Source organism: Hydractinia symbiolongicarpus, chromosome 4 (genome assembly GCF_029227915.1).
Source record: "Hydractinia symbiolongicarpus strain clone_291-10 chromosome 4, HSymV2.1, whole genome shotgun sequence".
Classification (NCBI taxonomy): domain Eukaryota; kingdom Metazoa; phylum Cnidaria; class Hydrozoa; order Anthoathecata; family Hydractiniidae; genus Hydractinia; species Hydractinia symbiolongicarpus.
Genome location: NC_079878.1, coordinates 14532856 through 14549781, shown reverse-complemented (window position 1 = coordinate 14549781; position 16926 = coordinate 14532856). Strand labels below are relative to the sequence as shown.

General features: G+C 34.7%; 3 protein-coding genes across 3 annotated transcripts; 1 reads left to right on the top strand and 2 right to left on the bottom strand.

Annotated features, from left to right (window-relative positions):
* The first annotated feature begins 1253 nt into the window (after positions 1 to 1253).
* LOC130641507 (uncharacterized) lies at positions 1254 to 4193 on the top strand. The gene is made up of 2 exons (XM_057448329.1): positions 1254 to 1305; positions 2597 to 4193. Exon 2 carries the CDS (start codon positions 2615 to 2617, stop codon positions 4130 to 4132), a length of 1518 nt encoding a protein of 505 aa, XP_057304312.1. The 5' UTR covers positions 1254 to 1305; positions 2597 to 2614; the 3' UTR covers positions 4133 to 4193.
* A 1060-nt stretch (positions 4194 to 5253) lies between these two features.
* Positions 5254 to 8963, bottom strand: LOC130641510 (L-threonine dehydratase catabolic TdcB-like). Its single transcript, XM_057448332.1, has one exon. The coding sequence runs from the start codon at positions 6688 to 6690 to the stop codon at positions 5716 to 5718; it is 975 nt and encodes a 324-aa protein (XP_057304315.1). The 5' UTR covers positions 6691 to 8963; the 3' UTR covers positions 5254 to 5715.
* Positions 8964 to 9094: 131 nt separating this feature from the next.
* On the bottom strand, positions 9095 to 16310 carry LOC130641509 (45 kDa calcium-binding protein-like). The gene is made up of 6 exons (XM_057448331.1): positions 16049 to 16310; positions 12866 to 13004; positions 11909 to 12060; positions 11281 to 11465; positions 9995 to 10080; positions 9095 to 9598 (listed from the first exon to the last, which is right to left on the bottom strand). The coding sequence occupies exons 1-6, from the start codon at positions 16239 to 16241 to the stop codon at positions 9352 to 9354; spliced, it is 1002 nt and encodes a 333-aa protein (XP_057304314.1). The 5' UTR covers positions 16242 to 16310; the 3' UTR covers positions 9095 to 9351.
* Positions 16311 to 16926: the final 616 nt, after the last annotated feature.

Genomic DNA, 16926 nt, shown 5'->3' with positions numbered 1-16926 from the left:
TAAAACTGCTAAGAATGCTCTACCTAGTTTTTACCGAGTTTCTTTCCCGCAATCTACCGCAATGTCAAATGAGATTCCATATCTAGAAAGCATAGATTATAGATTTCAGAAAGCAGAGATATGCAGATAGATTTATTTTCTTACCGACTAATGAAATCATTTTTCGTAATACAGTTTGCTTGTATAATTTTGCATACCATTATCAAATAGGCTTCTAGAGAAATCTAAAACTTTACCACAATTCGGTATTAAAAGGTTCGAGGTATATTTTTTGTGTATAAAAGCATTTTCGTATAAAATATTTGAGCATTTTATGAGAACTGATTTGTTACAAGCTGGTAATGGCACATTTCACAACTTCTTAATAGAGAAAGTTTAGAAAATTTGTGGAAAGTGGCAAGTTAGGACGGAAGAAACGCTAGGAATATCTGACTATAGCTAGCTAGCTATTAATAGCCACCTTTTCTTCCAATTTAACCCTATTCGGTCCGGGGGGGGGGGGGGGGGGGCGGATTCCGCCCCCCCTGACGGTTTTTTTTTATATATCCTGATTGCTTTTTTAATTTGCTATGATACTTACTGAGTTTCAACATTTATCTATGAGACACTTGCAAGCTAAATATTTAGGTCCCATACCTTTCAGAGGCTTTGATATTGGCCATTACTCGAAACTACCCCTAAAATCTCTATGAAATCCTTATAATGGGAAAATATAATAACTCCTGTTAGGATTATCCTTAGAACTTGAATCTTGCAACACAACTTTGTTTCATCAAGAAGAATCATTTTGAATATTTTTGACACATGACTAATCCGATTTCCCGATTTTGTCGGATTTTACCCGAAAATCGGAAAAAACGGATTTTCGGGCAATTTTTGGCAATTTTTTATCCGATCCATGTAAAAACCGGAAGATATGTTAAAAATATTTTATTTAGCTTTCAGAAACTTCAAACAGAATGTAAAAATTCGCTCTAGAACAAAAGTAATTATATTTTAAGCAGATAGTGGCATTTTTAACAATTTTCAAGCTTCTGATGACGTCAAAGAAAATGTGCTTACGCAAGCAAAAATTTATTGCCGCCATTTTGTTCCTTTTATGACGTACTATAAGTGTGCCAAGTTTGATTCAATTTGAACAATCCTATGAACAGTTATTGAGGGGAGGGGGGCGGAATCCGCCCCCCCCGGTCATAGTATGTTCGAAAAACCCCGGACCGAATAGGGTTAACATGTGAACACTACCAATCGAACTCTGATTTCCAGAGGTGCTTGTCAAGGTGGGAAGAAATTCAACGTTCCGACGTAAGAAATTATTTATAAAAAAAACTGTTCATAGGATAAATAGAAAAAAGTGATAATACTGGTTTATGACAAGGACGAATATAAATCTTCTGTTAAACAAGGTTACAATATTTTTGTGATTAAATTTTTTTTACTGTTTTGTTTTTCGACAATGCCAAGTCTATAAAAGATCTAGCGTAGTGTATACAAGTGCTTCTGAAGGTGTATTTTGTTTCAGTGTTTACATAACATATTCACATGCGAAACGGTTCAAAGTTTGTTGACATTGTTGTTGTTATCATAGAGAAAATTATTTACCAGGTCACATTGGAAAATTGTTTTAAAATATATAATATGTAATAAAAAGAAGAGGAGGCTGGACATTCTTAGGCTTTTTAATTTAATACCTTATAATACAAAAGTTTGATGATCTCTTCAAATTACTTTAACAAAGCGCTGGATGCTACTCTGAAACAACTATATGTGCTGTCTGTATGTGTTATTATTGGCAGTCGTAGCTTTATATTCATAAATCAAGTAGTGAATTTTGAAATACAATGTTGTTATAATGTGTCATGTTTTAATTTTAAGCTGTATCTCTTGCCAGTAAATCGTACACGACTCAGTTCTAACAAAATAAAAATCATTTGATAATACAACGCTATTTTTATGTATAGTTAACTCTCTTCTTATCTCGAGGGACTGGATAAGTATTTACAGTGGAAGAAATTCGAAATAGAAATGCAGCCTTGTGGTAGAGCGATCGCCTTTAGTGCGGAAGTTCTTGGGTTTAAGCCCCGGCCGAGTTATGTCAGAGATTCTAAAAGTGCCTTCCGTAGTTTAAATGGGAGCTTTAAATATACTACGAACCCCTTTTCAGGACCCTCATTGATAACAGTTCTATCACGAACTGAAGAGTTTTTGTATATGAGGACAAACTATACAAGAACGAACATATACCCTTCGGCAGTTCAAAACTTTGAAAAATATTAAGAATATTTACTAAAATGCTTCTTTAAACTTAAAAAAATGACATGAGGTAAACTAAGAACAATTTAAGAACATTGTAAGGCTTCAAATAAAAAAGTTAAGAACCTTTGGCTTTCTTCAAGTTGAGTGTTCTTACAAAAAAATACGTTCGAGTAAAAAAGAAAAAGCCTATTTATCACTTTTATATTATTTTATCTACAAATATCGTACCTGTCGATTCAGTCAGTTCCTTACGTTCTGCAATGTACACGGATAATCCTATGTTATTAGCTAAATGATCTTTTCTCGTTCTTCTCATCAATGAATTGTTTTTCTTCTTTAGCAAATAAATCAACAAAATATGGCAACAATCAATTACATCAGTATTGACGAAATGCTCACCCACGTGGGAGAATTTGGTTTGTTTCAATGGTTGTTGGATGCAATGTTCTGCGTGATGGTATTCCCACAGTCATATCAGGTGTTGATTATGTACTTTGCAGCATTAAATCCTGATTGGCAATGTGTTAATGGTACAGAGTGTCCATACAACGGTACCTTAAATAGCAAAAACACTTCACGATGCGACATGCAACGAAGTTCATGGGAATATACAAAACCAAAAGATTATTCCATTGTGACAGAGTTTGATATTATTTGTGGCAAAGAATGGCAAATCCATTTAACTTCTTCGATTTTCTTTTTAAGTTGGGGAATTGGCGCTATAGTCTTAGGATATTTTGCAGATAAAACCGGAAGAAAAAGTATAATCTTCCCATCAATTTTCGTTATTATTATCGGTGGCTTAATCACGTCCTTTTTACCAAATATTTACATTTTTGTTGTCGCAAGATTCATAGTGGGTTTTTTCACACCAGGAACTTCCGTGCAAGAATTTGTTTTGATTAACGAAGTCGTTGGCAGCAAGTACCGCCCGATTGCAGGAAATCTCATTTGGTTTTGCTTCACACTTGCCTTGTGTGCGCTTGGTCTTCAAGCTTACTTTATTCGACAGTGGAAGTATCTCTTCATAGCATGTACTGCTCCCTACATATTTGTCTTGTTGTTCTACAAATTTGTACCTGAATCCGTTCGATGGCAAAGATTAAACGGTAAAGATGAACAAGTGGCCGAGTGTTTTCGTCGTATTGCAAGGTGGAACAAGAAAGAAATTCCTGAAGGTGTACAGGTTGAACGGAGAAGTAGTAATGATATCTCACATCATGCCAGTCCTCTTGATCTGTTTGTACATCGAAAGATAGCAATTCAAACACTTGTGCAAGGTTATGCTTGGCTTGTGAATGGAATGGTATACTATGGTTTATCGTTAGCAGCAGACGATTTAGGTGGTTCTATTTATGCTAATTATGTGTTGCTGAGTGCCATCGAGTTCCCTGCTACGTTGTTTTGTGTGTACAGTTGTGGAAAGTTCGGACGAAAAAAAACTGTCATTTATTCCCTAATTATTGCGAGTACAACTTGCGTTATCGTTGCATTCGTACCTAGTGATGGAGGAGGACATATTGCTCGAATCGTTTTAGGTCTAATTGGCAAGTTTTTTATCACATCGAGTTTTAACGGTATTTATACGTGGTCGGTGGAGATTTACCCTACAAATATTCGAGCAGAGGGAATGGGGTTTCTGCAAGTAACAAGTCGAATAGGAGCTGCCTCGTCACCTTGGATTGCGAAAGGATTAAAAGTTCTCCACGAAGCCGTTCCATTTGCTGTCATGGGAACACTAGGTTTACTTGGAGTGGTCTTTTTGTTTCTTTTACCAGAAACCAAAGGTATGGCGACGTGTGAGAGCGAAAACGTAGACGGTAAAGTAACCTCCACGGAAATTGGTATGGAAAACATGGCGCAGGCAAAAGAATAAATCCTTCTGTACATACAAGTGACATCTCAGCAACCCTTTTCTTATTATTTTAAAATATAATTAATTGTTTTGGTTTGGTATTCTTAAAGTAGTTTGGTATCAAATAGATGTACCAATATTTGATGTCAACAATATGACTAGGATTTAATAGACTCAAAAAAGTTAATATGAATTGTAAATGTTAACGTCGCGCGACCTAACAAAAACTTTTAAAAAAAATCTACATATATCAAATGCGTATTATATGTGTTGGACAAAGTCCTAAATTGACTCAGGGCGAACATGTTAAAAAATATTTTAACACTTGGCATAAGAATGCTCAGTCATTTTTACAAGTTAATGCTGTTGTACTAAGATAACATCTTTATGGGTAAACTATATCTTCGTTTTTGCATTTTTATCCTTGCCTTGCCGTTTTAACTTTGTGAGAAAAATCGCCAGCTGCTGTTCTTAAACTGTACCAGGTTAAACAGTCTAGGAGCAGGTTTTGAAGATAATTTTAAAACGTTGTGTATTATTATATCAAATATATTTACATATTATAGCTCCGAAATAAACATGCGTGCAATGATTTTGAGCAGACAAAAACTAGCGGTCAGCCTAAAAATCAACAGGCTTGTATTCATCCAGCTGATATCGGGTTTTAACTGCTGCAAACCTTTCGTTCATATTTAACAGAAGTGATCTCCGTATTCATATTAAACATACAGCTGATAATAAAAAAGCTTTTCTATAGGGTTTTTGCTGTAAGTATATATTATAAAGTACACACAGTGTACTGTATAATTATCACTATAAAAACATATTGAAAAACCGTCGAAATAAATGTGAGGAGAAAGCCAACCTTCTCTTTTTATTGCCCCTACTTGCCACAATTTTATCTAATGACGCCCACCCCACTTTTTTTAAGCACTCCCTATAATACGCGCCACGGGCCACTTATCATTAGAGGTACGATATTCATTAAATTTGAAAATAAGTGCCCAGCGGTTACTGGATGTTACAATTTTCATTTATGTTACTAGGTAAGCGTCACGGCGGTTGTTACAATGTATAAAGCAAAATATAGATAACATTTACGCCTTTTCAGCTAGTTTTGATGAAATCAATATCAGTTTACAAGCAGAAAATGTGTGTAAGAAACAAGACATATGTGTCTGATGAAACCCTTGTTTTTTAGATCATCCACACAACATATTTTCTCTACTTAGGATACTCTAATTCTTCCAACGGAGAGTGGAGACACTAAAAACAATGTTGAAATTGAATTTTGTTAGTATTTATAGTTTAATAAAAAACTGTTTCAATTATCTGCAAATAAAGAAACAACAAAAAAATAAAAACTTAGGGCGGAAGTAAAAGTAAGACAATGAATACGGTGATGGTAACAAAGGAGAGTCAACGAAGAAGAGGCTCTTAAGAAAAACAATATTGACACCGGAAACAAAATTATTTTATAGCCGTCTCTCTCTTTTAAACGCCCAAATTTAATGACCGCCTTCTAAATTTTGAAAAAAATAATAAGCGTCGGGTTGGTTAAAGAAATATGGTAGGAAAACTAGATAGAATTAAAAACTAAACAGTCAATAATCTGGTATTTTACCGGACAAAATTATTTTTAATCTTTCAAGATCAATATTGCCGCCAGATATAACACAAACAATTTTTCCATTCGGAACTGATTCTGATAAAGCTGCAGCTACTGTTGCTGCACCCGCGCCTTCAGAAACAATATGATTGTTTGCCACAAGTAGTTTTATAGCGTCACATATTTCCCGTAAGGTTGTTATAATTGCACCGTCCAAGAGGTGTTTTGCTAGATTCCACATGCAAGGAAACATTGCCTTCCCATTCAATCCATCAACGAAAGACGGCTTATGCTTTTCCAACACAACTGGCTTTCCCGCAGCTAATGAAGCAGACAAAGGCGTTGCTGTTTCAGCCTCGCAGGCGTAAACCTTAACTTGCGGGTTAACATGTTTTACGGCAGCGGATATGCCGAGACTGTGACCGCCTCCACCGTAAGAACACACAATAGCATCTACATCTGGTAATGCTTCAATAATTTCAAGCCCAATGACACCATTACCTGCTATGACACTGCGGTCACAACAAGGATGAATAAATGAACCATGTAGGCCATCATACTTTTCAGACATCATAACGCTCCACCACGCATCATACGGTACTTTGATTACATTTCCTCCATATCTCTTAATGGCTTCTATTTTCAGCGGTGACGCTGTGTCTGGTACCACCACATCGCATTTTATATTACGCTTTGCAGCAGCCCAAGCTAAGCCCTGTGCAAAATTACCGGCGCTTGATGTAAACACTCCATCTGTTTTGTGTTTTCGATTACCAAGTGCGTTAAAAGCACCACGGATTTTGAACGATCCAACAGGCTGTAGATTTTCAAGTTTAAGATAAATTTCTTTGTTTGGAACGTCTATGTTTAGTTTTACTAGTGGTGTATCTCGAATTTCGGATGGAGCAGTTTTTTTAGCAGCAAGTATTTCATCAAACGGTATAATCGATAATTTTGATAAAGCATCCATTAAAGGTACTGTCCGATTAAAAATCAACTAAAATTTTGACAAAAATTTCTTTTTTGTAGCTAATTTCTATAAAAGATTTAAATAATTATTTGTTTTCTTTCCTAACACAACTGAACAATATCTCATTCTTGTTTACAAAAAAAGCATGCGGTCTCTCGCTTCGATTGTTTATATGGATGGTGGATGTTAGGCACTAAAGCGAGGCTGAAATAATATGTCGCGTGTGACGTATTTACCTGGAGCGCGCCGAAGTGATCAAAATAAATAAAACGTGGGCCAGGCTGGTATTTTATTATATGTTTAAAAATTTTGGTAATTTTACCCCCTGAATTGTGAAAGACCGCTTTTTATGAATTATTCATATGGAATTACAAAATCGAAGGCGAGAGATGTGTCTAGACCTTAAGGTAAACACACACTGTGCTAATTCTGTACGAACCTAAGTACGAAGCATTCGCTAATAAAACTTGAAGTTCAATATGACTTTAGCCTTAGGGTTGCATAGTTGTTTCCAGCTACTCTAAAGCCGACCAACCAATAATTAAAAATTAGTTTCCTCTTTACTAGATGTCCCGCCACAGAGAGATTAGACTCAGATCGCACATTCAGTAAGGTTGAGAGGCAGAATAATGTCGTGGTGCGCTGTTGTGATTGCACTAACAACAGTGGAAAAAACCAGGATAAAAATTTTTTTTCGCTGCCAAAGGATCAAAAAAAAAAAAAAAATCTTCCGTATAAGGAAGAACCAAAAGTCAGAGAAATAAGAAAAGGTTGCTGAGATGTCACTTGTATGTACAGAAGGATTTATTCTTTTTGCCTGTGCCATGTTTTCCTTACCAATTTCCTTGGAGGTTACTTAAGGTTGTTATAATTGCACCGTCCAAGAGGTGTTTTGCTAGATTCCACATGCAAGGAAACGTTGCCTTCCCTTTCAATCCATCAACGAAATACGGCTTATGCTTTTCCAACACAACTGGCTTTCCCGCAGCTAATGAAGCAGACAAAGGCGTTGCTGTTTCAGCCTCGCAGGCGTAAACCTTAACTTGCGGGTTAACATGTTTTACGGCAGCGGATATGCCGAGACTGTGACCGCCTCCACCGTAAGAACACACCACCATATTGCATTTTATATTACGCTCTGCAGCAGCCCAAGCTAAGCCCTGTGCAAAATTACCGGCGCTTGATGTAAACACTCCATCTGTTGTGTGTTTTCGATTACCAAGTGCGTTAAAAGCAACACGGATTTTGAACGATCCAACAGGCTGTAGATTTTCAAGTTTAAGATAAATTTCTTTGTTTGGAACGTCTATGCTTAGTTTTACTAGTGGTGTATCTCGAATTTCGGATGGAGCAGTTTTTTTGGCAGCAAGTATTTCATCAAACGGTATAATTCAATATATATATAAAGCATCCGTTAAATCCTGAAATTTTTAATCTCTTTCTCTTGTCGACATCCCTTTCTATTTTTTAGAAAGTGTTCGTTTTTTCAAAAGCCTTTTCTTCCTTGGCTCTCCTTCGTTTTCTCCACCGTATTTATCGTTTTACTTTTACTTTCACTATTAGTTTTTTTTTTATTTCTTAATTTTCAAATGATTAAAACAGTTTTTTGTTAAACTATAAACAAAATTCAATTTAATTAAAATTTTTAATGAAACACGTAAACAAATAATACATAAAATTGTCCCTCTCTTCTGGTGAATTGACCAGCAGTAAATTCTTTCTTTTAGAAAATCTCCGCCCTTCTTCCAACCAGAGTAACCCCTTTCTTTCCCCTAGTAAGTTATCCCTCCCTTAGAAAATTGCTCATTTGATCCCATGCTAGTTTTTGCTGTGGTACGCGTCTTTAATTTTACTTCCAATGATTAGTTGATAAAAACAATCGCCAGCTTCTTTGGTATAAGCAAGTTTAATTGAAGCTACCTGATGTCAATGAATGAGTCTGTAATCAATCGCAGTTGCAAGAAAGTACTAAATTCGTGAAAATGAGTATTCGAAAAAAAAATCTAAAATGGTTTATTCGCGAAAAAAATCTCCGCGAAACGCATTTTTTAACCACGCGAAAACAAGTCTTCGCGAAAATTAATCAACTTATGTTAACAACTGACTGTTGATTGTTTAAACCGAAATAGAAAGTTAAGTCCGAAATAAATAAAAAGTTAAGTCCGAAATTGCTGTCGCCGTATGTCACAATTAGCTCGTCAAAGTTATTGGTGACATATTTCATACATCTTGACAGACGGTGAAAACGTCATATTAACATTTCCATCCAGCTAATCCACTAATTCAAGAATTCAATAAACAAATCCAACTTCTGTGTGACTGTATGCAAATGTTGTGACACAAGCTTCTAATATTGAAATTTTAAAACGCTACGACACCTGCTCCTACCGACCAACAATAATACTTTAAGAAAGCAATGCTGATTTCTTTTCTCGTTCTTGAAAATTATTTAAAATTGATAACATATTTACAATGACTAAAATAAATAACTTTTACGAAATGACGAGGAATCTTTAAAACGCGACGTGATCATTTCAGTGATAGGATATGTGAGTGCGTCATACTTTAAACGTAGAAAATACGATTTAAAAAGGTGCGAACCTCTTTTCTATAAGCGATTGGTATCTGCAGTGTTTTCTAAATTTAAGTCATTCAAAGGCACTAAAATTCATCGTGCAATATTTGTGCGTAACTGTTAAAACTACTTCCAGTGAACACTGCATAGTTCATTAACATTTCGTGCTCGCTAATACGCCCGTCTCGATCACGATCAGAGGTACGTATCAAATAATCTGATTCCTTCGCAGCGTGTTGCGTATGTCGAGGGTCTAGGAACGACAAAAGCTCGTCACGTGTTACCACGCCATCAGCGTTAATATCCATATCGTTCTTGAACTCTTCAGCACGTCTAAAAAATCATGCTTATTCTGGATTCTAGTTAACAAAACTTTAGCAAGAATTAAATTTAATCAAGATGAAAATAAGGTAAAGGGAGACATTAGAATCTCTGTACACTTGTAACTGCGTTCACCGAATCTTCAACATAAAATTTCCTTTGGCTTCAATGTTTTCAGGCCTTTACAAAATCTTCTATGACTTTTTACATAGCAAATGTATTTAAATTTTGTTACAAAAACTTTTATTTGACAGGTTTGCTACCAAAAAATTGATCCAAAAGATATCAAAAACACCAGTATTTATGTAACAGTGACTGCACGAAGAATTACTGCAAAAAAAATATTCTCATGAACAATAACATATAATCCGAAACACTGGAGGTAAACAAACAAACAAACAAACATACTCCTGCTGATATTCTTTATCCAATTCGGCGTCCTCCTCATCGACCTCCCCAGCTGGTAAGGCAGTAAATTCATCCAATGTAATCCTCTAAATCATAAAAAACACTTGGGTGGCCTTTCTCTAGGCAGAGACCAGAAATAAGATTTTAAATCGCAAAAAAAAAAAAAATTGTTAGCACGAATTTTTCTTTTGTCGGAGTTGATGCGCGATACTTTACTTCAGCGTAAATCGTGGTTTTTTATCGAAATTTTGACTGAAATGAAATCAACACCAAAATAGATTTCATTTGAGGCGAAACAAATTAAACATTTTTATTGACTAGCCTAGAAGCCAGAATGAAATTTGATTTCGCCCCCCAAAATGAAACTTTAAGACTGTCATATTCACATTGAAGTGGTAAACAAAGAAGATATTGGATACTTGGGAAGATCTTAAAAAAGAAATATAAGGTCATTTAATGCAATTAAAAAGAACATGGTAACAAGACAGATTTGCTATGAGAAATGGTAATTAGTTTTCTGAATGAACGGGTGAATTTGACCATTCATCTCGTTTAGGTACTCAACAAAAGGCTCGATCATAACTAGCACTGATGTTGTTGTATCTATTGTTATTCTTTGCAGTAAAATTATTTACCATTCACGCGTGCCTAATGTGAGCTGAACATTTTCCCATGCTAGCTTTTCCCGAATTTATTCTTACTAGTCTTATCGTGAAAAAATGTTCGTCAATAGGGAGAGCTGAAAACATGTTTCACACTACTACATTTTTTGCATATGATTTAATAAAACCAACACGCATCCAAAACTATAGTTTGGTTCATCTACCCCAAGAATCTTATCAATTTTCTGCTGTTAGCAAGCTTTTTAACGATGTATATCTTGACAGAAATGTTTTGTTTTTAAATAATTATAAAAAAAATTGAACGGATGCTGTCGCAAGGATCTTTTTTTAAAAACAACAACAAGAAATACCCCTGTTCTAATATAATAGCAATGGTAATTGTGTATATGTAACCATAAAAAAATTGCGATACAGACAAACAAGCAAACAGGCAAAGGAAAGTATTAGTATAAAGATTTTACAATGACACGTAGTATTGTTGCGGAGTTTTCAATTTAATCAATACATAAAAAATGCTCTATTTTAATAATATTCCATAGTCGCAAAATAAACGGCAACTTTCACTCTAGTATATTGAGGGGCGCTGGCCAGTCTGTATACCTAAGAAACGAGCGTATGATTTAGGGACATGCTAAACATAAATATAAATGCCGAATTACTAACCGAGTCAGTATTTTTGTCCAAATCATGTAACATCTCATCTGCCATTAATTTAATAGTTATCTTGTTATGCTCAGGATGGCGAAAAGCGAGAAATTCGTGTTCATCTAACTTATTATCTTTGTTACTGTCAGCACTTATCCAGTGCTTAAGCTCTTTCGAGAAGTCACCGGTCTTGTCTTCAACAACTAAACGAAAAACAAAACACCTTTTAATGAAACTTTATTGAAAGACAGGTAAACTTTGATGTGTTAAAGATTTTCTGTGATAAAATAGTTCTATTTTTTTTAAAAATTAACATAAATGGTCCTAATGGTCTTTGTGCATTGAAATACATCCCTGCTTCATTGAGACTGCATTAAAAATATTTATTTAGCATAAATTAAACAGGTTTTTTTTAATGTTTTTTAATGCTCTGGGTCGGTTGAAAAGAGCATATAAAATTTAACTTAAGATCCAATGTGAAACGAGCTTTATAGTGATTCTACTACTACTCTTGTCGTATTAGTCAGAAATAATATGAGCCATTAGTCGATACAAACATTTCTAGGTATATTCCTATATCATGATCAGTATTGATTCCTCTTCTATGTTATTCCTGTAAAAATACAACACAGCACATCTGACTTACTTGTCGTGTTATCATCTTCATATTTTTTTGGATCCAACCCTAGCAGTTGAGCCTTGTATTCCGGCCAAAACACATATCCATCGCGGTTATGATCAACTCTACGAAACACTTGATCACTTTCGTTTTTAGCTGCATTGTAATGCTCTAGGATTCTAAACAAAAGAGAGATTCTGGTGCAATAATAGATATTTTGTATGTTTTGCCAGTCCAGGGCTTCAAAAAATCAATAGATATTTAATTTGACCATTACACCTTACAAAGTCAAATTCACTCTTAAAGTGGCATGAAATTAATAATATTGATTTTGTGTGCACGTTGAGCAAAGTTTAGGTGCATGGTCAGGATCGTTTATGCTTGTGCACTACCTTAAAAAGATTTGATGAGATTTTTCATGAACTTTCTTGCAGGAGACAAAACTACTGAAGTTAAAATTCACACACACATATATTATATGTAGTTCTAGGTGGATCAGAAAAAACATAATTTTTCAAAAAGTTAAAAAAAGTCTAAATTTCACGGGATTTAATTTTTGCGATTTTCGCGAATAGTGAGTGTCCTAATAATTTTCGCAGGAACTAAGTTTCGAAAAAAATTACAAAAAAACTCGCGAAATTCGTTAAAATTAGTTTTCTTTTAAGGTAGTTATTAGTGCATCCTTTTAAAATCCTCTAGGCTACTAAATTATAAAGTCACACAACAGTGACAAAGATATGGATCGTTGTCACAATCTTCCAACCCACCATAGTGTTCACCTGAAAAACAGCTGAAACCATCATCTAGAAGCAGCATTACCTACAGAAAACGTAACAACTGCCATAGGCAGGATTCAAACAACCCCTGTTTTTTTAAGCACAAAGCTCTACCACTAACTTGGCATATACAGTTAGGAATACATCTTATTTTGACCAAGCTATCTTGCTGACAATAATCATAGTTAATGGATTATAATATACATACCTGTCATGGATCCAGTTTTTAAGCTCTATGCGATCAATTCTGTGATTGTTATCTATATCAACTTTGTGGAATATATCAATAAGCTTTTTATACCCAGCTAGGTTTTCCCAAACCAGTTGTCCCTCTTTTATTAATGTACCTATACAAAGAAATAATACAAATAATCAAAACATCTGATAACAGGGTAGGAACTAAAATTAATTTGAGGGAAAAATCCAGTAATAACATATTACCAAATGCAATGTCAGATTATTTAAAAGGATAAACGACACCTTTTGTGTTATGTGACTCCATTTTCTCTGTGTTATAAACTTATGGTCTCAATAGAAATGTTTATCCGAAATTTGCCTGAAAATTAAATTAAAAAACGTTGGAAAATATTTTATCTCAACATTTTTTATCAAAAATTTATTTTTTTTACAAAATATACAGCTAATTTGATTTGCAAGAGAGAGTGAAGTTATAACTTTACCTTGGTTTAAATCAATGATTATGTTCCTGTAAAGTTTAAGCAGTCCTTACCAAATTAGACTTTAATATTTCGCTTATTAGGAGCAATGTGTTAAAACAGCAGTGTTCACTTAGCAGTTTTTACTGTTGGAAATGTTTCTGTCAAGCAGTGATAGGAATACAGCAAACTGTCATATTTTGAATGGTGGTGTCCAAGGTGTTTAAAAGCAAAATTAAATTACTTTTGGAAAAATCGAAATTAGAGATGTTAGCAATAACTGAGTCCTACTTGCATAAACAAACAAAAAAATGACATACACGTTGATTGTTATAATGTGATAGAAGTAATGGACAATCTTTGTTTGGGCTTAAAAAATTGCTTGGAAAGCTTTGAGAACTCCTCTTTTGGGTCTACAATTTGGAACTTAGGGTTGAAATTGTTAAATTGAAGAAACTTCAATAGGCTGCATTTATTAACCACCTAAAGACTGTTAATAAAGATATATGCTTTAAAAGAACAAACTTCATGATGTTAAGAGACTTTAACATGGACTTAACAAGGAATAACTACACCAATTATAACACGCAGTAGAAAATTCAACCCACTTCTACAAAGATACAGTTTGCAAACAGGTTGCAGTCTTAAATTGATCATATAATTGTGGCTAATTCTTGTAAACGATAAAAATGTCACAATCTATTGACCTTGGAATTTCAGATCATTATCTTATCTACTGTGTTATTAATGTCATGCCACAACGGTGTAAACTGACAATAAAAACGTTCGAGACTAATGTTAACATTACAAAATAAGATATTAGCTGTGTACCATGCACAAATGTGACAATTTTGATGTTGTAGATAACATTGTGTTTGCATGGGGGATGTGTTTTAAGAAAGTTGTTAGTGATTAGGTAAAGGAGAGAAAATTGGAAAGTTTAAACTTAAACAAAGCCTAGAATAAATGGAATGAACAGAAAACAAATTAATCTTAAGTATAAAATTGAAAAAAGGCCTAAACAACAACCAAGAAATCAAGAGTGAAGTGATGCAGGAATTACCACACAAAATAAGTTCGTTTAGCTGAATTAGCTTACTGGAACTTTATGGTGGCAGTTACTGAATTTAGCACTTACCTTTTTGAGGAGCTTGAATTGAATTCAGTACTCAAGTGTCGACAAAGATGTCTACTAGCGTCATGGTGGGATCTACCTTAGAAGCCCAATGTTTTTTTAAATACAAAATGGTCGGCTGGTAGGCCACTGTAAAGGGAGCTCATGGGGCATGAAGACTATTGTCCTCTTTATCCCAGATCTCAGGGTAACTGCCCATACTGTCATAAATGTAGCCCCCCCCCCCCCCCCGAGATTGCCTCACCTACTCCAGTTGTCATGGTCAATAAAAAAGGAGCAGCTAAAGTCAACTAGTTCTATTATTCACTGTTGACAGTTTGGTTTGATCTCAACAGTTCCTGCTTTATTATTAAGTACACTGGTCGTGTGTACTCAAAGATTCTTCTATGTAATCAATGGTCCAAAGCAACAGCAAAAGACCTTAACACGTAAGCACAATGCCTCTACTACAGTGCATGAGTTCCTACAGTCGCCTTATCTATGTATCATGGAGCAATGGGTCCATTTGGGAAAGGAGATACTTCTCCTACTTGAAATGAAATCCTATGTGAGGAATGACATGGCGGTCTTCTTTATTTTTTAATGTTGTAAAAAAGGACATTTCATTGACATGATACTTCGCTTCCTCACACGAATCTGAACAATGTGTTGCCTCAACTATATGTTGTGTGTGTGGTATTAGCAGATCACACCTATCCAGTTCATTTGTGGGATATGGTGCAGTTTGTTGGCCAATTAGGGTTTCAGTCTCCTCCTCATTGTTCTTTGGTCTACTTCGGGTTTTGGAAAATGTGTCACCATTATGACCATATAGATGTTATTATGGATTTGCAGGACTTAACGGCATCTCAAAAATTTGGAACATTACGTCCATTTATAAAAAATATATATTACTGCTTAACTGCCATAGACATTTCATGTATTTGTTAACTTTACCCTACCTGAAACATGTTTGGAGCTTATATTATTTCAATTTTGAAAACAAAACTTTGTTATTACACCATTTCTCAGCATCCCCGCAAGAAACATTTGACAAAGTGATATTACTATTTTTGAAAGTACATTCTCAACAGGAAAATATAAAACAGAAGAAACAAGAAATAAGAGGGTAAAAAATAGCCTCGCTGTAAGTTTGACAGCCTAGAAAACAATTTCTAAAAATCAAGAGTGTTCTAATAGCAAAAAAAAAAAAAATAATAAAATCCCTGCAAAATAAGTAATATAGCTATATACAGTAAGTAATACAATTTCATTGATAAATAGTTAACAAAGTCCAACAGTTTTGTAATACTTTAAAGGTTGCCTTTTTTGTGTAAAATCAAAGAAAATGAAAGCGCTATTTCGCATTTCAGGAATAATCCGGGCAAGTTTGGGAAAATTTAGGCAAGTTTAATGCGAATTTTATTTAAAAAGTTGCCAACTCGTCCTTATAACTGGCGTTGGTGAGTCGGCACCCTTGTTTTTTCTATATATTTTATTGCTGTTTTATTAATCTTAGAACCATGAGTTCTCTTATAAACAATAAGCATGCTACTTTTTAGCTACAACTTAGTACAAAGTTATCTAGCTAGCTAACCATATAGCTATACATTTTTCTTACCTAAGAAAGCCTCGTGATGAAATTCTTTATTTACATCACCATCTTGTTCTAAGTGTGCCCCAGGAATATGATCAGGTGGGAGTAGTTCACCATGCTTTATTTCTGATCTTGAGACGTTTAAATTATCAATTGGAAAACACAAAACAATCGTAGAAGTTAATAAAACTTGAAAAAAAATTAGAAGAAACGTCATTTTTTCAAAATGGTTTCGTTTTCCGCCATGTTTTGTTGATAATGAAAGCGTAAATTAAAAATGCGTGTAAATGTTTCATTCGGAGTGTGCAGCTATACGGGGTACGACTCTGTATAGGCATGCGTATACGGAGTATATACGGATATATTTCTCAAAGCCACGAGCGGCCAGACAGCTTTGAGAGTATAATGCCGAGACTGGTTTGGCTAGACATGAGCGGCAGCATGAGCGTTGAAGTCTAAACTAAGTATTCTTATTAAAAATTTACTCTGAGCTATTCCAGTTTAAAAAATTGAGCCTAAAACAAGCAAATAATTTGTGTAAGAAGAAAAAAGTCTAAAATATGAGACAAGCATGCAGAGTACCAATTGCCGTAGATAACAGTTCCAGCTAAAAATAAGTCCGAGTTAACCGGTGTTCGAGTCTCCGGCAGTTCTGCTGTATGATGTAGTTTAATATTTACGTTTGGTATAAATTTTATTTTTATGGCTTCCATTATATTTATTCCAACCTTTATAACTTTGTTTTGTATGTTTCTATATGCAATAAAACTAACCATACAATCAATGACTTTTCCTACCAAACATGTCACACTCCATATACTAAGCCTGTCACACACCGTATAGCATACTTCGTATATTAAGCATGTCATACTCCGTATACTAAGCATGTCACAATCCGTATA

What these genes read in the sequence shown, in the direction of transcription:
- LOC130641507 (XM_057448329.1), top strand. Translation starts at nt 2,615, where the DNA reads ATGGCAACAATCAATTACATCAGTATTGACGAAATGCTCACCCACGTG.
- LOC130641510 (XM_057448332.1), bottom strand. Translation starts at nt 6,690, where the DNA reads ATGGATGCTTTATCAAAATTATCGATTATACCGTTTGATGAAATACTT.
- LOC130641509 (XM_057448331.1), bottom strand. Translation starts at nt 16,241, where the DNA reads ATGACGTTTCTTCTAATTTTTTTTCAAGTTTTATTAACTTCTACGATT. An exon ending in TGAAGATGATAACACGACAA is followed by an intron (nt 11,466 to 11,908) that starts GTAAGTCAGATG and finishes TTTTTCGTTTAG; the next exon opens with TTGTTGAAGACAAGACCGGT. An exon ending in TGGACAAAAATACTGACTCG is followed by an intron (nt 10,081 to 11,280) that starts GTTAGTAATTCG and finishes TTTATGATTTAG; the next exon opens with AGGATTACATTGGATGAATT.